The 27,436-nt window shown below is 54.3% G+C and overlaps 2 protein-coding genes across 3 annotated transcripts; one reads left to right on the forward strand and one right to left on the reverse strand.

The window, feature by feature from the left end:
• The first annotated feature begins 810 nt into the window (after positions 1-810).
• Positions 811-26,605, forward strand: GFM1 (G elongation factor mitochondrial 1). Of its 2 annotated transcripts, XM_054386280.1 has the most exons (18): positions 811-844; positions 2,059-2,211; positions 3,545-3,677; positions 4,326-4,530; positions 5,163-5,279; positions 5,976-6,126; positions 7,699-7,853; positions 8,792-8,876; positions 9,902-10,039; positions 11,550-11,651; positions 12,230-12,286; positions 12,794-12,931; positions 14,656-14,738; positions 22,025-22,187; positions 23,267-23,411; positions 24,928-25,088; positions 25,958-26,011; positions 26,213-26,605. In XM_054386280.1, the coding sequence occupies exons 2-18, from the start codon at positions 2,203-2,205 to the stop codon at positions 26,342-26,344; spliced, it is 2,028 nt and encodes a 675-aa protein (XP_054242255.1). In that variant the 5' UTR covers positions 811-844; positions 2,059-2,202; the 3' UTR covers positions 26,345-26,605. The 2 variants fall into 2 exon arrangements, with proteins under 2 accessions (XP_054242255.1, XP_054242254.1); XM_054386279.1 differs by lacking the exons at positions 811-844; positions 24,928-25,088; positions 26,213-26,605 and having other exon boundaries at positions 2,180-2,211; positions 25,958-26,005.
• On the reverse strand, positions 15,588-20,701 carry LXN (latexin). Its single transcript, XM_054386281.1, has 6 exons — positions 20,573-20,701; positions 19,537-19,599; positions 18,861-19,035; positions 18,166-18,302; positions 16,748-16,810; positions 15,588-15,683 (listed from the first exon to the last, which is right to left on the reverse strand). The coding sequence occupies exons 1-6, from the start codon at positions 20,699-20,701 to the stop codon at positions 15,588-15,590; spliced, it is 663 nt and encodes a 220-aa protein (XP_054242256.1).
• Positions 26,606-27,436: the final 831 nt, after the last annotated feature.

The following is a 27,436-nucleotide window of genomic DNA, read 5'->3' on the forward strand; positions in this document are numbered from 1 at the left end:
TATGAAGGGACAAATCCTTCCTCAAGGAAACTTTCCACAGAATCATTCAGAATCCCAGTGTGGCAGGGGCTGGAAGGGACCTCTGGAGCTCAGCCAGTCCAAGCCCCTGCTCCAGCAGGGCACCCCCAGCAGCTTGCCCAGCAGCACAATGCCCAGAGGGGGTTGGAAGCTCTCCACACAAGGACACTCCACAACCTCTCTGGCCAGCCTGCTCCAGCCCTCCAGCACCCTCACACCAAACAACTTTCTCCTCCTGCTCACATTCAACCTCCTGGGCTCCACTTTGTGCCCCTTGGCCTGTCCCTGGGCACCACTGAGCAGAGCCTGGCCCCAGCCTCTTGCCCCCCACAGCTCCTTTAGCCCTTGCTGCGCATTGCTCAGATCCCTCTGGGGCTGCTCTTCTGCAGGCTCTCAGCCCCAGGGCTCTCAGCCTTTGCTCCTCACAGAGCTGCTCCAGGCCCCTCAGCAGCTTTGCAGCCTCCCCTGGACTCTCTCCAGCAGTTCCCTGTCCCTCTTGAGCTGGGGAGCCCAGACCTAGCCCCAGCACTCCAGCCGTGGCAGGGCAGAGCAGAGCAGGAAGATCCCCTCCCTCCCCTTGCCGGCCACACTCATCCCCACGGCCCTCAGTTCGCCCTTGGCCCTTTTGACCTCCAGGGCGCTCTTCCGGCCGCACCCCGAGCCCCGGGCGCGGCGCTGGCCCCGCTGCGCATGCGCCGTGGCCCGGAAGCGCCGCGCGGAGCTGCGGGCAGCAGCAGCCATGCTGGGGGTGCTGGGGGTTCTGCGGCTGCCGCGGGCTGGCCTGGCCCTGAGCCCCCTGTGGCGGCTCCAGCGCAGGCACCCGCAGGTACCGGCAGTGCGGGAGGGGCAGGGCAGGGCGAGAGGGCCCGGGGGACATGGCCTGGGGTCGCAGGCTCCCGGGGCAGCCTGAGGGCCGAGCCCGCCCGGGGACGCGCTGACGGCGGGGCCGGGGGGAGCCGGGGCCGGGGGGAGCCGGGGCTGGGGGGAGCGGGGCTGGGCTGAGCGCGGCAGGCCGGACACAAGGTGTCGGGGCCCCGCCGGGGTCGTGTGGGTGTCCCCCGCGTTACCGAGGCGCTGGGAGGCAGGAGAAGGGGCTGGTGGCAGCGGGGCACAGTGCCGGCAGGCAGCGCCGCATCAGCTGCGGGACAGCCCTTCAGGGACTGGGTCAGGTGAAGAGAACGGAAGGCAGGGGTTGAAGCGCGGGACATAGGCCGGAGGGGTTGCCTGGGTTCCGAGAGTGTGATGCAGAGCTGTGAAGAGGCCCTGAGGAGCTTTTGCAAGGACCACGTTGCTTTAACCGAGCATTTTGACTGGAGCCAGGGCAGAGCAGTTCCACAGAATCACAGAACTGTCAGGGCTGGAAGGGAGCTCAAGGCTCAGCCAGTCCCAACCCCCTGCCATGGGCAGGGACACCTCACACTACAGCAGGTTGCTCAGAGCCACCTTCAGCCTGGCTGCAAAAACCTCCAGGGATGAGGCTTCCACCACCTCCCTGGGCAACCTGTGCCAGTCTCTCACCACCCTCATGGGGAAGAATTTCTTCCTCACATCCAATCTGAATCTCCCCATTTCTAGTTTTGCTCCATCCCCCCCAGTCTTATCACTCCCTGACAGCCTAAAAAGTCCCTCCCCAGCTTTCCTGTAGCCCCCTTCAGACACTGGAAGGCCAGAGGAAGGTCACCTCAAATCCATCTCTTCCCCAGCCTGCACAGCCCCAACTCTCTCAGTCTGTCCTCAGAGCAGAGCAGCTCCACTAGAAGTGTGTTTGCTGGCACAGAGAGCTGTGCTCAGTGGGCTTCTGACTAAGCCACTGATCTTAGGCTCACAGCCTGCTTTGCGTTTAAGAGACCTTAAGATGCTTTTAATTCCAACCCCTGCCATGGGCAGGGACACCTCCCACCAGCCCAGGATGCTCAAGGCCTCATCCAGCCTGGCCAGGGAGGGAGCATCCACAGCCTCCCTGGGCAACCTGTGCCACTGTACCCCCACTCACAGAGTGAAGGATGGATTCCTAACGTCTGCTCTTCTCTTCCTCTGCAGTTCGTGGTGCCCTGCTGCAGGCTCTGCTCTTCGGGAGTGCTTCCCAACGAGCGGATCCGCAACATTGGGATCTCAGCCCACATCGACTCGGGGAAGACGACGCTGACGGAGAGGATCCTCTTCTACACGGGCAGGATAGCACAGATGCACGAGGTCAGCAGCCAGAGGGCTCCCAGCACAGCTGCTCTGCAGACAACCACTGCATGCTCTGGGTCAGAAGGGACCTTGTGAGCTCAGGCAGTCCGACCCCCCTGCAGCCAGTCAGAGATGGAGCTCTGTGTCCCACTTTGGAGGCCCCCCCCCAGAATCATCACAGCATGGTAGGGGTTGGAAGGGACCTCTGGAGATCATCCAGTCCAACCCCCTGCCACAGCTGGATCATTGACAGCATGTTGAACAGGAATGCATCCAGATGGGTCTTGAAAGTCTGCAGAGAAAAGAGACTCCACAGCCTCTCTGGGCAGCCTGCTCCAGGCCTCCAACACCCTCACACCAAAGTAGTTTTTCCTCATGTTGAGGTAGAACTTCCTGGGTGCCAGTTTGTGTCCATTGCCCCTCATCCTATCACAGGACACCACTGAAAAGATCCAAGAACGTGGATCTATTGAAGAAGGTCCAGAGTAGCACAAAGATGGTCCAAGGGCTGTGAGGGCAGGCTGAGGGTTGGGGCTGTTCAGTGAAGAGGGGAAGCCTTAGAGCAGCCTTCCAGGGGGGCTGAAGGGGCTGCAGGAAAGCTGGAGAAGGGCTGTTTGTAAGGGCCTGTGCTGACAGGACAGAGGGCAATGGTTTGAAGGCAGAGCAGGGGAGGTTTAGATTAGACAGTAGGAGGAAGCTCACTACTATGAGGGTGCTGAGACACTGGAATGGGTTGTCCAGAGAAGTTGTGGACACTTTGCCCCTGCAAGTGTTCTAAGCCAGGCTGGATGAGGCCTTGAGCAAGCTGGGCTGGTGGGAGGTGTCCCTGCCCGTGGCAGGGGCTTGAAGCTGGATGATCTTCAGGGTCCCTTCCAGCTCAAGCCATTCTGTGGTGCCATGAAACAGAGACCCCAGGGCTGTCATTTTTAGCTTCAGGGATGTTACCCTGTGGAAGCCACACTGAAGGCTGATTTCCTGCAGACTCCTGGTAGATCCCTTTTTCAGGACTGATCCTCAGGAAAGCAAAATGCAGTAAAGTTTGCAGATAAAGCTGCAAAGAAACAAATAAATCACACTTTAGAATCATGGAACCATTTTGGTTCCATGGAAGAGACCTTCAAGATCATCCAGTCCAAGCCTTGCCCCAGCACTGCCAGCTCACCACTAACCCATGGCCCTCAGCACCACATCTCCACAGCTCTGAAACCCCTCCAGGGATGGGGACTCACCATTGCCCTGGGCAGGCTGGGCCACTCTTCACTGCATTAAGGTGATGTTGAGCTTACAAAGCATCACTCCTGCACGTGCCAGGCCCTTAGTGATCTCCCTTGTGCTGTGGTTTTGTGCTAAGGTGAAAGGCAAGGATGGGGTTGGAGCTGTGATGGACTCCATGGAGCTGGAGCGCCAGCGGGGCATCACCATCCAGTCTGCTGCAACATACACCATGTGGAAGGACACCAACATCAACATCATAGACACACCAGGTGAGGGCAGTTCTCAAGGTGGTGAGAGAGGTTCCTGTTCCATCATGGGTACCAGAAGAGCAGGGCTCTGTCTTTGGTGGTCAAAGGTTGGAAAAGACCTTGGAGTTCCTTGTGTCCTACCACTGTCAGGTCACCACTAAACCATGGCCTTCAGCACCACATCTCCACAGCTTTCAAATCCCTTCAGGGATGATGAGCCAGCCACTGTCCTGAGCAGCCTGTTCCAGACCTTGACAATTTGTTTTAGGGGAAGAAATTGTTCCCTTATGTCCAAGCCAAACCTCCCCTGATGCTGCTTGAGGTCTTTTCCTCTGGTCCTGTCACTTCTTACATAATGGAAGAGCCAAACCCCCACCCTGGGTCCAGCTTCCTTTCAGGGAATTGCAGAGAACCAGAAGGTCTCCCCTCAGCCTCCTCTTCTCCAGGCTGCATACCCCCAGCTCCCTCAGCTGCTCCTCCCCAGCCCTGTTCTCCAGACCCTTTGTTGCCCTTCTCTGGACACCCTCCAGCCCCTCAGTGTCCCCCTGTGGCTGTTCCTGTGGAGCTGGAGGCTGCTCTCCTGGCTGCTGGTGTTTCCTGCAGCTCTCAGTAGCATCCCTCCTGCCCCTGAGAGCTGTGGATAACAGTGGGGCTGTGGTTGTTCTGCAGGCCACGTGGACTTCACCATCGAAGTGGAGCGATCCCTGCGAGTGCTGGATGGAGCTGTCCTGGTGCTGTGTGCTGTTGGAGGGGTGCAGTGCCAGACAATCACTGTCAACAGGCAGATGACACGTTACAGTGTGCCCTTCCTCACCTTCATCAACAAGCTGGACAGGCAGGGCTCCAGCCCAGACAGAGCAGTGCAGCAGCTGAGGTATTTAGCACCTTAGGCATGCAGTTCTCAACTGTTCCCATGGCAGCTTGATGTGAAAGGCACTCAGAAGGCTTTCCCTGGGGGTCTGTAGTTGCAGCTTTGGAGGCCAGCACTTCATTTGAGGTTAAATCTTCATCTGACCCTCAGTTTCTCAAGAAAACCAAGTGGTGGTGTCAGCCCAGGCTTGCAGTGCTGAAGAGCTGAGGCTTTGACAGTTCTTTGGTTGATGGAGCCCTAGATTTTTTTTTTCCTAGATTTTGGTAGGTGACAGCAGGGAGATGACACAGGGTTGGACATGGCTCAGACCCCAGAAGTGCTGCTTGTGCCTTGCCTACAGCCTGCCTGCTCTGTGGGATCCAGGTGGTAATAAGGGAGAAGCAGCTGCCCCAGGCAGGTGATGAATCTGAAACCAGTGAGTGCTGGAGGTTGCTCCCTGTGGCTGCTCTGCTGGCAGCCACTCAACATCACACCACCAGAGGCTTTCCATCAGCACTGGTGGATTTTTGGCACTGTCCAGAGACAGAAGCAGAGTGATTTTGGGTAGGATGGGATGTGGAGCACATGGAGGGCAATCCCTTTTCTCTTCAAGGGATTTGTTTTTTTGGTTTTTCTTTTTCTTTTGACTTTTTCAGATCCAAGTTGAAACACAATGCAGCTTTTGTTCAGATTCCAATCGGGCTGGAGGGCAACTTCAGAGGAATTGTAGACCTGGTGGAAGAAAGAGCTATCTACTTTGATGGGGCACTGGGGTAAGTTGGGAGCCTTGCATGTTCCTTGGGTGCAGCAAAAGACTTGGTCTGAGGAACTGCTGATTTACTTCTCTCCAGCAGTGGTTGGACTTGATCTTAAAGGTCTCTTCCAGCCAAAAGGATTCAGTGGTTCTATCATTCCAAGGGGAAGAACCCTGCTCTTTGGAAAGTTAGGGATGTGGCTTGTGCCAGGGCAGAGCTGTCACCCCTCATGTCCCCAACTTGGACTTACAGAATGCTTTTGGTGGGAAGAGCCCTTTCAGAGCCCATCCAGTCCAAACATTCTCTGACTCTGCCAAGGCTGCTGTTAAACCATAGCTCTTAGTCTGTCTCCATAGCAGAGGTGCTTCAGCTACCTCTGATCATCTTGCAGGCCTCTTCTGGATCTGCAGCTGGTGGTTGTGAGGCACCCTAGGGTGGTGATGCTCTCTGTGTGTGCAGCCAGAGGCTGATGGATTGGTGCACCCTGGGGTGCTGGAGGTCTGTGTGTGTGTGCAGTGATGGATTGGTGCACCCTGGGGTGCTGGAGGTCTGTGTATGTGTGCAGTGATGGATTGGTGCACCCTGGGGTGCTGGAGGTCTGTGTGTCTGTGCAGTGATGGATTGGTGCACCCTGGGGTGCTGGAGGTCTGTGTGTCTGTGCAGTGATGGATTGGTGCACCCTGGGGTGCTGGAGGTCTCTCTGTGTGCCTGCAGCCAGACCCTGCGCTATGCTGAGGTCCCGGCGGAGCTGAGGGCTGAGGCTGCGGAGCGGCGCCGGGAGCTGATCGAGTGTGTGGCCAACTCTGATGAGCAGCTTGGGGAACTGTTTTTGGAAGAGAAGATGCCTACAGTTGCTGAGTTAAAGGTAACTTGGTTGTGGTGGTTCCTCCTGTAGCAGTGCAGATCAATGGCTTAAGGCTGGGGGGCAATGGGATGGGGCCAGGCTCTGCTCAGTGGTGCCCAGCGACAGGACAAGAGGCGACAGACACAAAGTGGAACCCAGGAGGTTCCATATAGAAATGAAGCTGCTGAGGGGCCTGGAGCAGCTCTGCGAGCAGCAAAGGCTGAGAGCCCTGGGGCTGAGAGCCTGCAGAAGAGCAGCCCCAGAGGGATCTCAGCAATGCTCAGCAAGAGCTAAAGGAGCTGTGGGGGGCAAGAGGCTGGGGCCAGGCTCTGCTCAGTGGTGCCCAGGGACAGGCCAAGGGGCACAAAGTGGACCCCAGGAGGTTGCATGTGAAGAGGAGGAGAAAGTTTTTTGGTGTGAGGGTGCTGGAGGGCTGGAGCAGGCTGGCCAGAGAGGTTGTGGAGTGTCCTTGTGTGGAGAGCTTCCAACCCCCCCTGGGTGTTGTGCCCCTGGGCAAGCTGCTGGGGGTGCCCTGCTGGAGCAGGGGCTTGGATCTGGAAGTGTCTTTGAGGGTCCCTTCCAACCCAACCCAGTCTGTGATCCTCTGGTTCAAAATACAGTGAAAATGACTTGTTCTTGGCACAGTTTGCTGTCACTTTTCCTTCAAGTGAATGTCCACCTCCTACCAGGTGGCCTGGGAAGAGCAGCCTCAGTTGTACAGCCTTTGCTGAGCACCTTTGCAGTGTTTCTCAGGGTGAGCTCCACGGAGGCTGCCCAGCAGCCAAGGTGTTGGCCTTCTTTTAGCTTGTTAGGTGTCAGCCTTGGCAGCCTGCTTGTTCCACAGTGGCTTGTTGGGTGGACTGGCAGAGTCCTTTAAGGTCTGTGGTTGAGTGCTGATGCCTCTTAAGTTACTTCAGCAGTAGGTGTAGCCAGGACAGGTGCAGAAACTTGGCTAAGCTGGTGTGAGGCTGTGCCACACATGGACTTGCTTCTGCTGTCCCCTGAGTGGGAAGGTAACTGGGGGTCAAGGAGTGTTAGGCTGGATCACAGTTGCCTGGTGGCCCCATGGGCTGGGAGTGTAGCTCAAGACAACCACATGAAGCTGTTGACACGCAGCAGTCTGATGGGCTGTGGCCCTTGGCACAGCACCACACCAAGGGCTGTCTGGTTTGATCTCCACATGGTTGATAGGAGGAGGGGAAATGGCCTCAAGCTGCCCCAGAGGAGGTTTAGCCTGGGGACAAGGAATAATTCCTTCCCCCAAAGGGTTGTCAAGGCCTGGCCCAGGCTGCCCAGGGCAGTGGTGGAGTCCCCATCCCTGGAGGGTTTTCAAAGCCCTGGAGATGTGGTGCTGAGGGCTGTGGTTCAGTGGTGAGCTGGCAGTGCTGGGTCCTGGAGCCTGCCTGGATTGGCACTTGCTACTTCCTTTTGCTTTGCATTGCCTGCAGTTGTGTTCACCCCTGAACCATAGCCCCAAGCAGCAGTCCAGGAGTAGAGGTGGCCAGAGAGAGGAGCTGGACTGCTGCATGGTTGGAACCCCCCAGACTGCTGCAGTTGCTGCAGGAGGAGAGTTAAGACCCTGCCATTTTCCAGCTTGCCATCAGAAGAGCAACACTGAAGAAATCCTTCACCCCAGTCCTGGTGGGAAGTGCTTTAAAGAACAAAGGAGTGCAGCCACTGCTGGATGCTATCCTGGAGTATCTCCCCAACCCCTCAGAGGTTGAGAACTATGCAATTCTGAACCAGGGGTGAGTCTATGCAGGAGGGCATGGAGTGTTCAAAGCAGTTGAAATATGGAGCAGGAAACTACAGAGAGGCCACAGCAGCATTGCTCAGTGGTGGTCAATAAAGATTGCTTACTTCTGTTCAGCCTCACATGAGGCTACAAGAGCTGGGGCTGTTCAGCCTGTAGAAGAGAAGCTTCCAGGGAGACCTCAGAGCAGCTTCCAGTAGCTGAAGGAGCTCCAGGAGAGCTGGGGAGGGACTTGGGACAAGGGCTGGGAGTGCCAGGATGAGAGCCAATGGTTTGATTAGGAAGAAATTCTTGGGAATGAGGGTGGGGAGAACCTGGCACAGGTTGCCCAGGGAGGCTGTGGCTGCCTCCTCCCTGGAGGTGTTCCAGGCCAGGCTGGATGAGGCCTTGAGCAGCCTGGGCTGGTGGGAGGTGTCCCTGCCTGTGGCAGGGGTTGGGACTAGTGCCAGGCCAAGGGGCAAGGGGCACAAAGTGGCACCCAGGAGGTTCCATATAGAGATGAGGAGAAAGTTGTTTGGTGTGAGGGTGCTGGAGGGCTGGAGCAGGCTGGCCAGAGAGGTTGTGGAGTCTCTTTCTCTGGAGAGCTTCCAACCCCCCCTGGGCATTGTGCTGCTGGGCAAGCTGCTGTGGGTGCCCTGCTGGAGCAGGGGGGTTGGACTGGGTGAGCTCCAGAGGCCCCTTCCAACCCCACCACACTGGGATTCTGAGATATGAAGGTCTTGACATAGTTTGAGCCTCCTTTTGGGGACCTGCTGCAGTTCCTGAGGTGTTTTCTGAGCATATGGGAGCTGCATATGTGAGCAGCTTTGATTCTGTTCCAGACCTGGGGAACTGGAGGCCCTTAGGGCTAGGCTGAGGTTGGGCTGATGTTTAGAGGAGGCTACCACAGCTGCTGCAGAACATAAACTCCCTCTGCATCTCTCTTGTTTCAAGGGATTCTCAGGAAGGCACCAAGTTCCTACTGAACTCTGCTCGAGATGATTCCCAGCCTTTCATAGGCCTTGCTTTTAAGCTGGAGGTAAGACCTTTCCCTGGCCTCTCTCATGGAGCAGACCCAGCAGAGAAGCAGGACCCAGCCTGCAGGAGCTGTTGGTGCATGCAAGCCCTGCTTGTGCTGAGCTGTTGGTGCCTTTTGGCTTGGTGTCAGTCCAGGCTGAGGCTGAGCTGTTGGAGAGCAGCTCAGGGGAAAGGGACCTGGGGGTGCTGGTGGGCAGCAGGATGGCCATGAGCCAGCAGTGTGCCCTCAGGGCCAAGAAGGCCAAGGGCATCCTGGGCTGCAGCAGGAAGAGTGGCAGCAGGTCAAGGGAGGTTCTCCTCCCCTCTGCTCTGCCCTGCTGAGGCCACAGCTGGAGTATTGTGCCCAGTTCTGGGCCCCCCAGTCCAAGAGGGACAGGGAACTGCTGGAGAGAGTCCAGCCAAGGGCTGAGGGGCCTGGAGCAGCTCTGTGAGGAGGAAGAGCTGAGAGCCCTGGGGCTGCTGAGCCTGGAGGAGAGCAGCCTGATCTTAACTGAACTTGGAACAAAGCTGCTTTCAACCATAAAATCCGCAAATGCTGCCAAAGTGGAGGTTTGAAAATGGGGGATGTGCCTTAAATTCTTCATGAGGCTCCTAGTTAAAACCTGGGGGAGGGAAGGTTGCTTCAGGAGCAAAATCCTGCCTTGCTTTGCAGTTGAGAACAATAGAAACAGAAGAGAATGTGGGAGGGAAAAGTGCAGAGCTGTACCCAAGCAAGTTGTCTGCTCCCTAGACAACAGCAGTGCAGATGTCATAAGGAAATTGGGTGGCCAGGCTGCTAAGGCCATCCCTGCCTCACTTGGGAAGGCTTGGGAATGGTAAAATTGGAAAAGAAACTTGCCAGGAGATACCAGCTTCCATTGCAAAGCCCAAGGAAAACTGACAGTAGGCTGAAGAATAAAAAAGAGTTTTGATTTTTCATGTTCAGAGAGGAAATTCAAACCCAAATCAGGCACTGGAGATGATGCTCTTGAGGTCTTGACTTGCAGAGGGTCTCTCTCTGACTGCATTTAATGGCTTTGATGGCAGGCAGGGCGTTTTGGGCAGCTGACCTACATCAGGGTGTACCAGGGGATGCTGAAGAAGTCTGACTACATCTACAACACCAGGACTGGCAAGAGGGTTCGTGTCCAGAGGCTGGTCAGGATGCATTCAGACACCATGGAGGTGAGTGGGAAGCTGCACTCCACAGGGATTGCCTCCTGGGGCACCCCCCAGAACCAGCCTCTCCCTTCTCAGCTGTCTCTCAACAGTGCCAGCTGTTGGTTGGCATTTCCTGCTTGCCTGGAGCTGTTGGTGCAGCTCTGTGAGACATGCAGTGAGCTCTAATGTATCATGCAGAGGTGCAGCTCTCACGGGAGGCCTTTAGCTCCTGGTGCTCCCCAGGGATCAGTTCTGGGGACAGCCTTCTTCAGGGGGACTTCAGTCCGCTTCAGAGTGGACCCTCACAGGTTCACAGATTGCATTGGGTTGGAAAGGACCTTCAGAAGTCATCTTGTCCAACCCCCCTGCAGTCAGCAGGGACACCTCCAACCAGAGCAGGCTGCCCAGGGCCACAGCGAGTCACAGAACTGCAGCTGAGTGGCTGACACCCCCCAGGCTGTGCTGCTGTTCAGCCAGACCTGGCCAGGCTGAGAGCTGAGGCAGAGGAACCTCAGGAAGTTCAGCAAGGGCAAGGGTAGGGTCCTGCAGCTGGGGAGGAACAACCTCCTGCAGCAGGACAGGCAAGGGGGGACCTGCTGGGAAGCAGCTCTGGAGAAGGACCTGGGGGTGCTGGGGGACAACAAAGTCACCAGGAGCCAGCAGTGTGCCCTCGGGGCCAAGGAGGTCAGTGGTGTTCTGGGGTGGATGAGGAAGAGTGTGGGCAGCAGGGCAAGGGAGGTTCTCCTCCTGCTCTACACTGCCCTGGTGAGGCCACAGCTGGAGTCCTGTGTCCAGTTCTGGGCTCCCCAGTTCCAGAGAGACAGAGCTGTGAAGTCTCCTTCTCTGGAGTGATTCCAGGCCCCTAGGCCACTGTGCTGCTGGGCAAGCTGCTGTGGGTGCCCTGCTTTAGCAGGGGGGTTGCACTGGCTGGTCTCCAACCCCCACCCACACTGGGATTCAGGGATTTCTACTGAAGTGGAACCATTTTTGCCCAAGGAGCATTAAAAAATGGCTTTGAGCTGATAGCTAAAGCAAGGCAGCTGTGGACTCTAGTGTGAGTCCCCCCCCATAGCAGGGGGGTTGGAACTAGATGATCCTTGTGGTCCCTTCCAACCCTGACTGATTCTATGACTTCTCCCCATATTGCAGACTTGTGGAAGGGGAGAGAGAAGTTTGGCAAAATAGACAAAGAATTCCTCTTCCATGTGTTTAATAAATGGAATTCTTAGACTAAAAGTGGATTCTCAAATTGCTGCCAATCTCACCCTTTCCTCTTCAGGATTCCTGAACTCTCTGGCTGGAACAGAACTCTTGTTGCTCCCTTCACATCCTTAAAGAAGTTGGCATCCAAGCTGAGTTCTCCTTGCTATGCTTTGAGTAAAGTGAGAGGAGCTCTAAAGAGCCTTTTAGCTAAGTTGGGGTGGTCAGAGGAGCTGAACCTCCAAGCTTTTAACCACAGGACTTGGCTACCTTCTTAAAAGCAGGTGGGGCTGTCAGGGGACTTCTGGTGTTGACTAAACCTTTCCTTCTGAAGGATGTCAATGAGGTTTATGCAGGAGACATCTGTGCCCTCTTTGGGATTGACTGTGCCAGTGGGGATACCTTCACTGATAAAACAAGTACAGACATCTCCATGGTGAGTCCACCTTCCACCTGCAGCTCCTCACTCCAAGAAGGACACTGAGGGGCTGGAGCAGGTCCAGAAAGGGCCAACAAAGTCTGGAGAACAGGGCTGGGGAGGAGAGCTGTGGGAGCTGGGGGTGCTCAGTCTGGAGAAGAGGAGGCTGAAGGAGACCTCATTGCTCTCTACAGCTCCCTGAGAGGAGGCTGGAGCCAGGTGGGGAGGTTGGGCTCTTCTGCCAGGTAGTGGACAGGATGAGAGGAAATGTCCTCAAGGGGAGATTTGGGTTAGAAGTGAACAATTTCATTCATTAAAGGGTTGTCAAGTCCTGGCCCAGGCTTCCCAGGGGAGGTGGTGGAGTCCCCATCCCTGGGGGGGTTTCAAAGCTGTGGAGGTGTGGTGCTGAGGGCCATGGGTTAGTGGTGAGCTGGCAGTGCTGGGTTGAGGCTTGGACTCCATGAGTCCAACCCTAGGGATCCAGAGGACAGCTCCCACCTAGGCATCAGTGCTTGTGTTCAAACTCTTGTGGAGAAATGACCTCAGCAGGCAGAGTGGAGCTTGACTGTGTGATCCTCTTCCTCTGGTTGTTGCAGGAATCAATTCACATTCCTGATCCTGTCATTTCAGTAGCCATGAAGCCTGCCAACAAGGTAGGGACCTGGAAATCAACTTCTTCCTGACTGAACTGCTTCTCCTCTGCTGCCTTTTCTGTGGGTTCACAGTTCATGTGGGATCAGAGGCTGCAGTGAGCTGGTTTGCAGTGCTCTACCTGAAGTGTTTTGGAACAGACTCAGCACTAACCTGCTGGATGGTAGCACTCAGGCACAGAGCTGATGGCCTTCACCTGGCTAAACTTGGACTTGAAATACCTGGGGGGATAAACACAGCTCAAAATGTCTGCCTGTGCCTCAAGAGAGAACCTCAGGAGGGGAGGGAGGAACATTTGAGGCCTTGTAGATGTGTAACTGTTGAATTGGTGTTGAGGCTGAGTGAGTTGAGGCTGAGTGAGTTGAGGCTGCTGTTGCTGTTGGGCCTGATGCTGACCTTGAGTTGAGGCTGGGTGAGTTGAGGCTGCTGTTGCTGTTGGGCCTGATGCTGACCTTGAGTTGAGGCTGCTGCTGAGTGGCTGTGCCCTGAGGTGCCTCCTTGCCTTTCAGAATGACTTTGATAAGTTCTCCAAAGGCCTGGGCCGCTTCACCAGGGAGGATCCTACCTTCAGGATCCATTTTGATGACGAGAGCAAGGAGACCATCGTTTCAGGAATGGGGGAACTGCACCTGGAGATCTATGCCCAGGTAGGTTGGCAGGCAGATTCCACCTGGGCTCTGCTCTTCCCTGTCTTCCCAACCAAGAACTCCCCTCCCTTCTGGCTGAGCCCAAAATCTACCTGCAGCTGGGTGACCAATGGCACCCTTTATACCAGCGCTGATGCCGAGCTTAGGAGATGATTTGAGCTGCACAACTCCACTCAGCTTTTGTGCAAACCAAGGTTATGGTGGGACAGCAATGCTGAGAGCTTCCCAGCAGGAAGGTCTGTGGCATTCTGATGTAGTGTGAGGTGCCCCTGCCCATGACAGGGAGGTTGGAACTAGAGGATCCTTGAGGCCCCTTCCAACCCTAACAATTCTATGGTTCCTGTGAACAATTCTAGCTGCTTAGGGAAGGGCCTTTGCTTCTTAGCTTTTGAAGACTCCATCTTCATTATGGAAGATTCTTTTCTCCATCTCTGGAGATGCTTAAAAGCCCCTGAGATGTGGTGCTGAGGGTTTAGTAGCAGGCTTGGAGAATGGTTGGACTTGAACTTAGAAGACTTTTTTCCAAGCAGAATGATTCTCTGATTCTCTTCAGTGCTTCTCTTTTGACAGCTTTGTAAACTATTGCAATCAAATTTCTGCCTGGAATATTTTTCCTTTTTTGGTTCAAAGCCATAAAAATTCCTTTTAATTAAGCACTGAGCTTGCTTTGGCTTCTAAGGAATTCTACAGTTAGCCTTTTCCTGAGCACTGAATAGTCCTAAAATATTCTGTTTGTGTCTTTTGAAATCATTCCATAGTAAGAGATGATGCAGGCAGGAGGGAGGATTTATTGGAGTGATTTATTTGTTTCAAGTTGATCTCTGTATTTGACTCTTACTCAATAAATGTATCTAAGATGATGAAAGGGTGAAGAAAAGGTGAGGTTTGGGCTGGAAAACCTCAACTTGACTGAAATAATGAATGCTGTTCCCTTGTCCTGTGTCTAAACCAACACCTGAAGGGATCCTGCAGGAAGGCTGCAGAGAGACTTTTGCTGAGGCCAAGGGGGAATGGTTTGGAGCTGAGGCAGAGCAGGGTTAGAGTGGAGCTGAGGAAGAAGTTCTGCAGTGTGAGGGTGGTGAGAGTCTAGAATGGGTTTCCCAGAGAGGTTGTGGATGCTTCTTCCCTGGGGCTGTTCAATGCCAGGTTGGATGAGGCCTGGAGCAGCTGAGTCTAGCTGAGAGGTGTCCCTGGCCCATGGCAGGGGGGGTGGAGGAGATGATCTCTGAGGTCGCTTCCAACATGAGCCATTCTAGGAGTCCAAATCTCCCAAACAAGGGTGACTGCAGAATCTTAGAATCACAGCATGGGCTGGCTTGGAAGGGACCTCCAAGGGTCACCCAGTCCAAGCCCTGCACTCAGCAGGGACATCCTGCACTAGAGCAGGTTGCTCACAGCCCTGTCCAGCCTCACCTTGAACATCTCCAGGGCTGGGGCCTCAACCACCTCCCTGGGCAACCTGTTGCAGCCTCCTGGTGCAGAACTTGTTCCTAACACCCACTCTACATCTCCTCTTGCTGAGTAGGACAGGGAATGATTCACACCATTTAAAAAGAACAAAGAAACCCCAAACCACCAAGACCCCCAAAATCAATCCGACCCCAACCCAAAAATCTGGTTAACCCTGCTGAGGTTTCTCATTTCAGAAAAAGCTGTAAATAAATCACTTCCACTGCATTGTCCCAGTGGAATAACTTCATTTCCTTCTGTTTTCTCCTCTGCAGAGGATGGAAAGAGAATATGGATGCCCCTGCACCATGGGAAAGCCAAAAGTGGCCTTCAGGGAGAGCATCTCCTCACCTGTCCCGTGAGTATTCTTTCATGAGCAGAGGTTTTGATGCAGGATTTGATGATGTAGCAGAGAAAGTGCCCTTTGGATTGTCAGATCAAAGCACAGTGTACAGGAAAAGGCCAACAATTGGCAAAACAAGGCCAAAAAGGCAAAGGGTCTCCTGAGGTGCATTATGAGTGGGGCCAGGAGGTCAAGGGAGGTTCTTCTCCCCCCTCTACTCTGCCCTGGGGAGGCCACATCTGGAGTATTGGAGCCAGTTCTGGGTTCTCCAGGTAAAGAGGGACAGAGAACTGCTGGAGAGAAAGTCCAGTGAAGGCTCCAAAGATACTAAAGGGACCTGGAGCAGCTCTGTGAGGAGCAAAGGCTGAGAGCCTGCAGAAGAGCAGACCCAGAGGGATCTCAGCAATGCTCAGCAAGAGCTAAAGGCTGGGGGGCAAGAGGCTGGGGCCAAGCTCTGCTCAGTGGTGCCCAGGGACAGGCCAAGGGGCACAAAGTGGACCCCAGGAGGTTGCATGTGAGCAGGAGGAGAAAGTTGTTTGGTGTGAGGGTGCTGGAGGGCTGGAGCAGGCTGGCCAGAGAGGTTGTGGAGTGTCCTTGTGTGGAGAGCTTCCAACCCCCCCTGGGCATTGTGCTGCTGGGCAAGCTGCTGGGGGTGCCCTGCTGGAGCAGGGCTTGGACTGGCTGAGCTCCAGAGGCCCCTTCCAGCCCCTGCCACACTGGGATTCTGAATGATTCTGTGGAAAGTTTCCTTGAGGAAGGATTTGTCCCTTCATACCCTGCTTGCACCCCACCCCCAGCACCTCCTCTGCCCTGCCCCCAGGTGCTGGCTGTAGCAGTGCAGCCACTTCCATGGCAGCAGCTCAGTCACTCCAAGCTGTGCTGTGGCTGGCAGCCGTGCTGTGTGACCTGCACTCCATGCTGGGGGTGCCACAGGACTGTCATCTGCCAGGGGATGATCTCCTGCAGGGAGAAAACACAGCTGGAGAAAGGCAGAAGGGCATTTCTTTGGGAGCTGACTGCTGTGACAGAGCCATCCCCCAGGCTGGGCAGGAGGAGGTTGTTCCAGCAGCAGTAAATGCACAGCACCACACAGCCCTCTGAGCTGTCCAAGTATCTGAACTTCTGCAAACCTTTTGCAGCCTGTGCTCTGCTCCATGCTGCTCCAGATCCAATTTGCTTTCACCTAGGCCAGTTTAGCAGCCCAGGCCTGTGTGTGTTGGGTTACACCTCTAACACCTGCCCTTCAGCACCCATCACCATGAAGAACCTACAGTTTTGTTCTGCTGCTTCTCAGGAATTCTTCCCCCTAGAGAACTTAGGAACTAAGCCCACTATAGACACCCAGACTTAACTGGGAGTGGGGTGGGAGAGAGTGGAGTTAGTGAGAGCTTTGATGGTCATCCGTGGATGATTTATCACAGGAGGTTGCACAACTGAGAGCCTCTCTTTCCCACTTTCTGTGTTTTTCTTCTAAAAACACTTGCTCAGGTCACAAAGGTAGGATGGAGAACAGCAGACAGTGTAAATAATGTGCTGGGAGCCAAAGTTTCTGCTGCTTTTTTCTCAGAGGTACTGGTGGCAATGTGTGCTGCTCCACCACTGCTGGCCTCTAGCACAGGAGCTCTCTGGAGCTCCCAGCTGGAGTGCAGCTCCAGGATGCTGCCAGCTGCTTCTTCCCTTCATCCCTGGCCTGTCTGGCAACAGCATCTCCCAAGAGGGGACCAACCACTGACTGAACCTCTGCCATTCCCAACAAGGCCCAGAAGTAGCTGAAAATCAGAGAAGTTGGAGCCCTGCTGGCTGCTGCCTGGTGGGGCAGGAGCTGATTGGGCTGAGATAGCTCTGCCCTCACCCTGTGCTGACTGACCTGCAGGCAGCAGATCTGGGACCACCTCACCAGCTGGGAGGTTGCACAGTAGTCAGCCTTTGAAAAAAGGCTTCTTACACTAATCCATTTCTTTACAATTTAATAATTGAATTAGCTCTAAGATTAGTTAAGATCTCTAATGAAACCAAGTCTTTACCTGGGACACCATCTCATGAAGTAGAACCAGGTAGTCAAATTCAAGATATTCATCACTTCTTTTCTGGAAAGACAAGATGGAAAGGGGTGAATGTGAGGCTTGGGCTTCCCCTTCCCCCCCCCCCCCCAACTTTAAAAGATCTGAATCAGTTCTCTTCAGTCAGCAGAAAAACCCTCTGATGCAGATCAGTTCCAGCTGGCAGCTCCTGTGAACAAAGCAGGTGGAGCTCAGGCAGTGGGAGAAACAAAAAGGATAATTTTGGATTTCTGTGGGCTTCAAAATTACAGCTGAGAGAGTGTGAACCTTAAACTGATGCTAATTCCTCCTTTGAAGGAGCCAGGTTTATCTCAGCTCATCTTGGAAGGCCACACCTGATTCTACAAGGTGTCAGCTGAACCCAAAGAGTCCTAAATAAAGGAATAGAAGAAGAGTTGGAAGGAACTGCAGAGGCCTTAACTGTGGATAAGAAGTTCTCAGTGATGGTGTGAGTGGCAAAAAATAGCTGCTGGCCTTTGGAACATGCTCCTCTTGGAGCTGTCCTTCAGAGAAAGGAAAGAACAAAAGAACTCTTCAGTTAAGTTTGATTCTTCATTGCTTTAAATCCATCTGGTTTGCTAAAGAGAGGATGAACATCTTGAGAGCACAGAATCACTTTGGTAGGAAAAGACCTTTCAGAGCATTCAGTCCAACCAGGCTCAAACTCTCCCAGGGCTGGGGCTAATCTTGGCCTTCAGCACCACAGCTCTGCCTCTTTGAAACACCTCCAGGGATGGGGACTCAGCCACCTACCTGGGCAGCCTGGGCCAGGCTTGGAGAACCCTTTCAGGGAAGAAGTTTCTTTTAATGTCCAACTTAAACCTCCCCTGGTGCAACCTGAGGCCATTTCCTCTTATCCTATCACTTGTTCCTGGGAGCAGAGCCCAAGCCCCACCTGGCTCCATCCTCCTCTCAGGGAGCTGTAGAGAGCAATGAGGTCTCCCTCAGGCTCCTCTTCTCCAGGCTGCACACCCCCAGCTCCCTCAGCTGCTGCTCCCCAGCCCTGTTCTCCAGACAGTGGTTTGCAGTGCCCTGGTCCCTGTCTGTCTCCTGGCACACCTTCCTGAAGTCACTTGGCTTATCATAGGCTTGAGAGGTGCTCCTCATGTTAAGAGGGAGAGGAAAGGGAACAAAACCCAAACAAGATAGGGCTTAATCTGCTTTGCCTGCTTAATAGCAGCACAAATGCTCACATTCCTAAGAGCAAAGCTACAGAGGAACAACAACACAACCATCAGGCAGATCTAGCTGTAAGAACTGCCTTGAAAACAAACCAGACTGAGAAGTCTGGTTCTTGCTGAAGAGCTTAGCCTCAGCTCTTCCTACCACAGCTGCCTGTTCCTGAGCCCTGCTTTCCTTGCTGGGCACTGCTGGTCACTTACCACTTGCTTGACTCGTTTGATCTGGGCGAGTTGGAGCTTGGTGTTCTCAGTGGAGTTCTGCCAGATCACATAGCCAGAGGCAACCCAGGCCAGCAGGTGGACAGGCTCCATGGCTGGGGACACATTGCCCTGGCTGTCTGGCAAACAAAATGCACACATCCATGAGGCTCCTGGAGCTGCAGCCATTAACAGAACCTTACCACCTCATAGCAGGTGAGGCTCAAGTCACTCCCTTGTGCTCCTTCCACATGATCTTGGAAGAGCTGCTGCACTACTGCAAGGACAGCCACAGCCCCCAGCAGGACTGCTGAGGGGAGAGGGAGCAGCAGCAGGTAGTGTTCAAGGACAGTCACATGCAAATCAGGTGCCAGTTCTGGATTGCAGAAGTGAATTTATGATTGACACCACCCTGAAAAAGAGACAGTGAAGCAGGATGGGTTCAGAGTAAGGCCTGATCCTCCATGGTCACAGGATGGGCTGGGTTGGAAGGGACCTCAAAGCTCATCCAGGTTCCAAACCCCTGCCATGGGCAGGGACACCTCCTACCAGCCCAGGCTACTCAAGGCCTCATCCACCTGGCCTTGAACACCTGCAGGGAGCAGGACTCCCATGTGGACCATGGAACCACCACCAGTTGAGCTCAGATTTGCTTCTGCCCAAGGAAGTCTCCTTCTCACCAAACCCCTCATTTGTACCTGGAATGTTTTCTGCCACCAGCTCTTTATCCAGGCTCTTGATTCGATTGTAGAACAGATTGTCTGCTTCAGCTGTGGTCCTAAGCTCTCCTTCCAGTGTGAACTGCACATCTGGAGCAGTGTTTTGGTTGCCCAGATGATAGAGGACCTCAGCAGTGCAGTTAACAGTGGTGTCCTGTTAAGAGTTAATTAGGTGGGTTAATGTTTGACTCAGCATAGGTCTAACCAGGGTAATTTGCACTTCTAAAATGTTCTTTTTCTTCCTGGGGTTGCTATTTTTCTCTTGAGTTTGGCCCACAGAGATTGGTGATGAAGACAGAGAGAAATTCATTTCTTTCTGTCCCCTCAGGGCAGTTTTCTTTCAGCAGTGACAAAGGGCAGCATTTGTGGTGCTCAAATAACTTCAGTTTGAGATCAAATCACCGCAGAAAGTCCTTGTCTGGAAGCACTTTGTTGTGTCACAGGGGTAGGGAGCAGGTGTTTGGGGGTAAAGTTACCTTTTGGTAAAGCTGAGCCTTTTTTGTGATATAGAACCATCTCCAGCACTAGAACAAGGTTTAAGTGGTGTGGGCACTGCTCTCAGCCAGGAGCAGCACAACCAAGAGATGGCTCTTTAAGGCACATGAGTGGTGGCAACTTGCTGCTTGCAGAATCTGTTACTCAAACCTGAACTCACTTTGGCAAGGACATCTTCTAACACCAGTTCCAGATGGTACTTGTGCCCAACATCAGCTATGTCCTAAAGGAGGGAAAGATGAAGAATGTTTTTTGGTGAGAGGCTGAGTTACTGTACATGGGGAAAGAGACTCCAGCCACTGTGAGCTGTGCTGCTGGCAGGTTCCTTTTGCTGCATCCCCTGTCCTGGCAGGCTTTAGACATCATAGAGTTGTTTTGGTTGGAAGAGACCTCCAAGATCATCAAATCCAATGCTTAATCCAGCACTACCCAGCTCACCACCAACCATGGCCCTCAGCACCACACTGAAATCCCTTCAGGGATGGGGACTCCACCACTGCCCTGGGCAGCCTGGGCCAGGTCTTGACAACCCTTTTAGAGAAGACATTGTTCCTCATGGCCAACCTAACCCTCCCTTGGCACAATTTCAGACATTTCTTCTCCTTCTATCACCTGAGACTAGGGAGAAGAGCCCAAGCCCTCCAGCCTCCTCTCAGGGAGCTGTAGAGAGCAATGAGGTCTCCCTCAGCCTCTTCTTCTCCAGGCTGCACACCCCCAGCTCCCTCAGCTGCTCCTCCCCAGCCCTGTTCTCCAGCCCCCTCCCCAGCTTCATTGCTCTTCTCTGGCCCTGCTCCAGCCTCTCAATGTCCTTCTTGCAGTGAGGAGCCCAAACCTGAAGCCAGGATTTGAGGTGCAGCCTCCCCAGTCCCAACCCAGGGGCACAATCCCTGCCCTGCTCCTGCTGGCCGCACCTTTGCTGACCCAAGCCGCGGTGGTGGCAGCTGGGCCCTGCTGGCTCATGCTCAGCCGCTGTCACGCAGCCGCCCCAGCTCCTCTCCCCCGGGCAGCTCCCAGCCGCTCTGTCCCCAGCCTGCAGCCTTCCTGGGGCAGCTGTGCCGCAGGGGCAGGCCCCGGCACTGCCCTCGCTCGGTCACAGCCTCAGCACCCCACAGCTCCTCCCTGGGCAGGCCCAGGAAGCAGAACAGCAGACAAGGGCCCGGTTCTGCTGCCGGTTCTGCTGCTGGCCCGACCCTTACCTCCCTGCGTGCTCGGCGGACTCCGCGCAGCGCCAGGCCGCGGCTGGGGCCGCCCCGCCGGTAGCAGAGGTAGGCGGCGGCCAGCGCTGCCGCCCGGCTGGCCGGGAAGTGGCTCGGCGGCAGCTCCATGGCGGCAGGGAAGCCTCTTCCTCTTCCTCCTGCAGACAGCCGCGGGGCAGGGCCCGGGCCGGAGCCTGGGGCGGGGCGGGGCCGAGTGGGGCCAGGAGATGGGTGGGCCCGAGCCCCAGCCCGAACCCGAACCCCAGTCCGAGCCCGAGCCCGAGCCCCAGCCCCAGCCCGAGCCTCAGCCCGAACCCGAACCCGAGTCCCAGCCCGAGCCCAAACCCGAGCCCCAGCCCGAACCCGAACCCGAGCCCGAGCCCTAGCCGCAGCCCGAACCCGAGCCCGAGCCGTAGCCGCAGCCCGAACCCGAACCCGAACCCGAGCCCCAGCCCCAGCCCCAGCTCGAGGCGGCTCCTCCTGCCCTGCCCCGGGCGCTGCGGGGGCCTTGCGTGAGGCCCTGAGGAATCTGCTCCGGTAGGCTTTACCCGTGGGTTACCGTGGGTAGGGGTTTGGGTAGATGGTCTTTAAGGTCCTTTCCAAACCAAACTGCTCTACAGTTCTGTGATTGCTCCGGTTTCACTGCAAAAGTATTTTCACGTTTCATATTCCTGGATTTTTCTTCTTGGTTATTTCCTTTGTTTGTGGCTTGCAATTAACATCAGAGAATCCCAGCATGGCTGACGCCGGAAGGGACCTCTGGAGCTGACCCAGCCCAAGCCCCTGCTCCAGCAGGGCACCCCCAGCAGCTTGCCCAGCAGCACAATGCCCAGGGGGGTTGGAAGCTCTCCACACAAGGACACTCCACAACCTCTCTGGCCAGCCTGCTCCAGCCCTCCAGCACCCTCACACCAAACAACTTTCTCCTCCTGCTCACATGGAACCTCCTGGGTTCCACTTTGTGTCCTTTTGTGGACTTTGTGGGTGGAAAAGGCAGGTTTGTGCAAAAAAAGAAAAAAAGCCAAAAATGTTGTTATTTGGTCACCAAACCCCAGAAGCCTAAAGACACAGAGCCTTGAGCAACCTGGGCTGGTGGGAGGTGTCCCTATCCATGGATGAGCTTTGAGGTCCCTTCTAACCCAACCCATTCTATTGCTCTGTTTTATGCTTATCAATGTCACTGCGTGCTGCACACAGAAGCAGCTTCTTGCAGTTGTTTTGGGAGAGATTTAGCTCATCCTGATCCCTTAGCTCCCTGCTTGCAAGGCAAAGAGCTGTGGTGCTCCCTCTTTGGGTATTAAATGCCCTGAGCTGTTGTTTCAGCTGCTCTGGTGGCATTTAGCCCTTTAACAAAAGGAAAACACAGGGTGGGAATTGTTTTTTCCCTTAGAAAACTGTGGTTTGTGTCCTGAGTGATGTGGTGTTCTTGGGGGGGATTTTGGTTGCTCTTAGGTTTGAATTTACACACAAGAAGCAGACTGGTGGAGCAGGCCAGTATGGCAAAGTCATTGGTTTCCTTGAGCCCTTGGAGCCAGAGGACTACACGAAGCTGGAGTTTGAAGACAGAACCATTGGCACCAATATTCCCAAGCAGTTTGTGCCTGCTATTGAGAAGGTACAAAATTTTTTTTTTCCCCTATGTGTATCTAGCAGAATAAATCCTGAATTTTGTTGTTTTCCTGTTACCTGTTCACCTTTAGCCATTCTCTTGCCCCAGGCCACAAGGCTTTCCCCATTGCTTGGATGGGAGCAGGACCAAATCAGTGTGGCTTAGCTCCATCCCTTCCATTTCTAAGCTTTCCAGTGAATTTAGAGCTGCTCTTTGTTTTCTTGGGTGGTGTGTCCTTGCTCCATGCCTGTGGCACTGCAGAGGGTTGCCTTTCCTTTGGTGCAGTCAAAAAACCCTTCGTGTTGAGTCTGCTTTTTAATGACCCTCTTTTCCTTTTGGTTGTGGCCAGACAATTCTCCTCCTCCCTAAGCCCAAACCAGGGACCTTTCCCTGTGATTCTCTGAGGGCAGTTCTGTAGAAAACTGCCATCAAGTGACTTTCCCTCCATAAATTATCAAAGATTCTTTCTTTTCCATCTCCTCTCCTCTCAGGCTTCCTCTGTGTCTGTCCCTCTGTCACTGTGTCATTTTGCATGATCTTTGAATTCCCCAGCCTAAAAGAATCCCTTTATTATCCTGTGGTAAAACACTTCCAGATTTTTTGCCAAATCCTGGAACAAAAAAACAGAACATTCAGGCTTAGCAAAATCTTTTCCTTTAGTTGAGTGGACAGAGTTGTGCTTCCCACATGGAGCATCCATTTGGGTTTAATCAGAAGAAAAGCAAAACCCCAAAGCGAAACTTTTTCTTGTCCTTTGCTTGTTCCCTCCTGCTTTGGCAGGGAGGTTGGACTGGATGATCTCCAGAAGTCCCTTCCAACCCCTACCCTTCTATGATTCCTACTTTTAATACTTCAGTATCAAACTGAGGTGCTCCAGCAAGTTTTCCAGCCCTTGGGAATTAAAAGCTTTCACCACTGCCATGTTCTCCCATACCAAGAACCAGAAGGTCCATTGAGTTACTTAATAAAATCATGGAAGGTTTTGAGGGCTCACTGCTTTGTTTTAAGCTTCGTGTCCTTGCCAGGCTGTTGTTAATGCTTCCTTTTGGTCTGCACACTGCTAAGGTTGAGCTGTTCCCTGCCAGGGGTTCCGAGATGCCTGTGAGAAAGGGCTGGTGTCAGGGCACAGGATCTCGGGCGTGCGGTTCGTGCTGGAGGATGGTGCCCATCACATGGTGGACTCCAACGAGATCTCCTTCATCAGAGCAGGAGAAGGAGCCCTAAAGCAAGGTACAAAGAGAGCTGTTTGAACACCTAGAGCTGATGCTGTGTTGTTGTTGGAGATAATGACCTAAAGAGGGCTAAGAAGATGCTGAGGGGGCCTGGAGCAGCTCTGTGAGGAGCAAAGGCTGAGAGCCCTGGGGCTGAGAGCCTGCAGAAGAGCAGCCCCAGAGGGATCTGAGCAATGCTTAGCAAGAGCTAAAGGCTGGGGGGCAAGAGACTGGGGTCAGGCTCTGCTCAGTGGTGCCCAGGGACAGCACAAGGGGCAAGGGGCACAAAGTGGAACCCAGGAGGTTGCATGTGAGCAGGAGGAGAAAGTTGTTTGGTGTGAGGGTGCTGGAGGGCTGGAGCAGGCTGGCCAGAGAGGTTGTGGAGTGTCCTTGTGTGAAGAGCTTCCAACCCCCCCCTGTGGGGGCATTGTGCTGCTGGGCAAGCTGCTAGGGGTGCCCTGCTGGAGCAGGGGCTTGGACTGGGTGATCTCTAGAGGTCCCTTCCAACCTCAACCATTCTGTGGTGCTGGGAGTCTGTGACTTCCATTTGTTTGTTGCCTGCTGTATCCATGCATCCATTTAAATCCATGCATCCATTTAAATCCATGCATCCATTAAATCCTTGTATCCATTTAAATCCATGTGTCCATTTAAATCCATGTGTCCGTCTAAATCCATTTATCCACATCCATTTAAAGTTTGCCTGGTTGAGTAGAGCAGGAACTGAGAGGGATTTTGAGGGATGGTTTATGGAAGTGTTGAGGGAGGCCCCATGACTCCTCTGGAGGTGTGGAGGGAATCTGTTTCCCTACGACAGCTCCATCCTGGCATGGGTCTGAACAGGAAGATCTTAGCAAACTGTGCCCCTCCTGATCTCAGGAATTAAAGGAAGAGGAGCTGGAATTCACACAGGATCACACACAGGATGTTAGGGGCTGGAAGAGACCTCAGGAGATCATCCAGTCCAACCCCCCTGCCAGAGCAGGAGTGTAGACTCCAGCACAGGTCACACAGGAGCACATCCAGATGGGTCTTGAAAGGCTCCAGAGAAGGAGACTCCACAACCTCTCTGGGCAGCCTGTTCCAGTGCTCTGGGACCCTCCCAGTGCAGAAGTTCCTCCTCATGTTGGGGTGGAACCTCCTGTGCTGGAGTTTCTATCCACTGCCCCTTGTCCTATCCCAGGGTGCAGCTGAGCAGAGCCTGTCCCCTCCCTCCCAACCTCTAGCCCCCAGGTATGTATAAACATTTATTAAATCCCCTCTCAGCCTTTTCCTCTCCAGACTAACCAGCCCCAGGGCTCTCAGCCTTGCTTTCAGTGCCCAGGGCTGGGTTGGGCTGCAGCAGGGGTGCAGCAGGAGCTTGCTGCAGTGGCAAGGGCTGTGGTGGGCTGCAGCAGGGGTGTGCTGGGCTGCAGCAGGGCTGTGTTAGGCTGCAGCAGGGCTGTGCAGCAGGGCTGTGCTGGGCTGCAGCAGGGGTGTGCTGGGCTGCAGCAGGGGTGCAGCAGAGCTGTCTGAGCAGCCTGGCGGTGTTGCAGCGATGGAGGGCGCTGCTGTGCGCATCCTGGAGCCCCTGATGGCCGTGGAGGTGATGGCTCCCATCGAGTTCCAGGGCGCTGTCATCGCGGGAGTCAACCGGCGGCACGGAGTCATCACGGGGCAGGATGGCGCAGGAGACTACTTCACTCTCTATGCTGAGGTTTGGGCTGCTCAGGGCTCCTGCCCCTTGCTTTGCCTTCCCTCTCCCTTATTCTTTGTCCTTCCTGGCCTAAATTCAGAGCTGAGGCAGAGGGACTTGGAGTCCTGGGGGTGGGCTGGTGGTGCTGCCTCCAAGTGAAAGATACAGAGGGGAAAAGTCTTTGTGTCAGCTGTTGCCTGCACTGACTGCAGATAGAGACTTGCCCTCCGTGTGCCTTCTTTCAGGTCCCCTCTGCACATGTGTTTGTTCTCATGTTAGGTCACATCAAGTCTGCATCTGGCACCTGGGGCAGGGTAGATCGAGAGCTGGGCCAGTAGCAGCTTCATGAAGTTCAGCAAAGCCAAATGCAAGGAACTGCAGCTGGCTCAGGGCAGTCCCAAGCACAAATCCAAGCAGGGTGGAGAATGGATGGAGAGCAGTGCTGAGGAGAAGGACCTGGAGGTGCTGGGTGATGAGCTCAGTGTGAGCTGGAAACATGCTGACAGCCCAAAAGGGAACAGCCTCAAGTTACCCTAGGGGAGGTTTGGGTTGGACATGAAGAACAATTTCTTCCCCAAAGAGGTTGTCAAGGCCTGGCCCAGGGTGCTCAGTGAGGAGGTGGAGTCCCTATCCCTGGAGGTAGTGGAGATGTGGTGCTGAGAGCCATGGGGTAGTGGTGGACTTGGCAGTGCTGGGGTAAGGCTTGGACTCGGTGATCTTGGAGGCCTTTTCCAACCTAAATGATTCTATGAAATTGAGGTTCGTTGGATGATAATTGGGGATTGTAGGGAGGTTAGACTAGATGACCTTTAGAGTCCCAAAGCATTCTGTGAGTCTGGAAGCCACAGCTGAAGGCAAACCCTTTTGTTCTGACTGTGCTTGGGTTTCAGGTGCCACTCAATGATATGTTTGGATATGCCACTGAGCTGAGGTCCTGCACAGAGGTGAGTACCCTCAGAGAGGTTGTGGCATCTCCTCCTCAGGAGGGGCTCCAACCCCCCTTGGCCATTGTGCTGCTGAGCAAGCTGCTGTGGGTGCCCTACTGGAGCAGGGAGGGGTTGGACTGGGTCAGCTCCAGAGGTTCCTGCCAACCCTGCCATGCTGGGATTCTGGGATTCTTTGACTGTTGTTTTTCCTGCTCCCAGGGAAAGGGGGAATACACCATGGAGTACTGCAGATATGCTCCCTGCTCCCCCAGTGTGCAGGAAGAAATCATTAACAGATACCTGGAGGCAACAGGGAGACTCCCTGCCAAGAAGGGGAAAGCCAAGAGCTGATGTTGATCCTTGTGCTGACTTTGTTCCTCTTGAGTACACTTGGGACACACTTCTGCCCTAGAGGAGAAGCAGCTCTGGAGCCTCTGAAATGCTGCTTGTGGGAAAGGTTTGCTGGACAGATATTAAGGAGCAGCCTGAAGATGGCAGCTGCCACCTTCCCTTCTGCCTCTCAAGGTGTGGTTGCTCCAGCTGAGCTTGGGTTTTTTTCCACTGCCTCTCAGGGCTTTGGTTTCTCCCTACCCACAAAATAAAAACAATAAATCATTTTAGAGCACTCTTTATATCCCTGCACAGGCTCAGGGCTGGCATTGCAGATGCTGGCACTGCAAGGTCAGATTTGGGAGAGTTAGAGGAGGGTTGGAATCAGTCATCTTAAAGGACTTCTCCAGCTGGCATGAGGCCATGAGTCTCAGCCACCATCAAAAGTGTCTCCACTAGTCTCTCACTTTGAAAATCCAAGGTCTGGCTGAGCCTGGCAGCCCCATGCCCACCTCACCCTCACCCTCAGTGCCTGGTAGGACACACAGGTGGGAGCCTGCTAGGTGCAAAAAGCTGGTTGGCACAGGCTGCCCAGGGAGGTGGTGGAGGCCCCAAGGTGTTCAAGAAACCTGTGGCCATGGCACTTGGGGACAGGGTTTGCTGGCCATGGTGGGGTTGGGTTGATGGAGTTGATTTTAGAAACCTTAATGATTCTAATGTTTGGGAGGCTGAAGTGAGGGCCCCCCAAAGCTGAAGTAGGCTACCCAGGGAGGACAATTTGCTGATTCTACAAGAAAAAACAAAGCCCCTGGGTGCTCAGCTGGGCTTCAGTGCAGATCTTTGCACAACTGCCTTCACTGATTCCAGAGGGTTTTGGAAGCCCTGGAAGGACCACTCCTGTTCTGTCCCAGTGCCCTCCTTGCTTTCCAGCAGGGACATTGATCCAGCATTGACCTCAGGGGATGGGGCAGTGCAAGCCCCTTCCTGAGAGGAGCCCCGGTAAACTGTTGGCAGAATGGGGCCTGCAGGGAAGAGCAAGCTCAGGAGTGGTGCCTTTGGAACCATTTTATTTTCTCTTGCACCAGCAAGGTCCCTCTCAAAAATGTAGGGTGG

The sequence above is a fragment of the Indicator indicator genome, chromosome 13, assembly GCF_027791375.1.
Source record: "Indicator indicator isolate 239-I01 chromosome 13, UM_Iind_1.1, whole genome shotgun sequence".
NCBI lineage: Eukaryota > Metazoa > Chordata > Aves > Piciformes > Indicatoridae > Indicator > Indicator indicator.

What these genes read in the sequence shown, in the direction of transcription:
- GFM1 (XM_054386280.1), top strand. An exon ending in TATGCAATTCTGAACCAGGG is followed by an intron (nt 7,854 to 8,791) that starts GTGAGTCTATGC and finishes TCTTGTTTCAAG; the next exon opens with GGATTCTCAGGAAGGCACCA. An exon ending in TTGTGCCTGCTATTGAGAAG is followed by an intron (nt 22,188 to 23,266) that starts GTACAAAATTTT and finishes GTTCCCTGCCAG; the next exon opens with GGGTTCCGAGATGCCTGTGA.
- LXN (XM_054386281.1), bottom strand. Translation starts at nt 20,701, where the DNA reads ATGGAGCTGCCGCCGAGCCACTTCCCGGCCAGCCGGGCGGCAGCGCTG. An exon ending in TAGAAGATGTCCTTGCCAAA is followed by an intron (nt 19,036 to 19,536) that starts GTGAGTTCAGGT and finishes AACTCTTAACAG; the next exon opens with GACACCACTGTTAACTGCAC. An exon ending in GGTGGCAGAAAACATTCCAG is followed by an intron (nt 18,303 to 18,860) that starts GTACAAATGAGG and finishes TTTGTTTGCCAG; the next exon opens with ACAGCCAGGGCAATGTGTCC.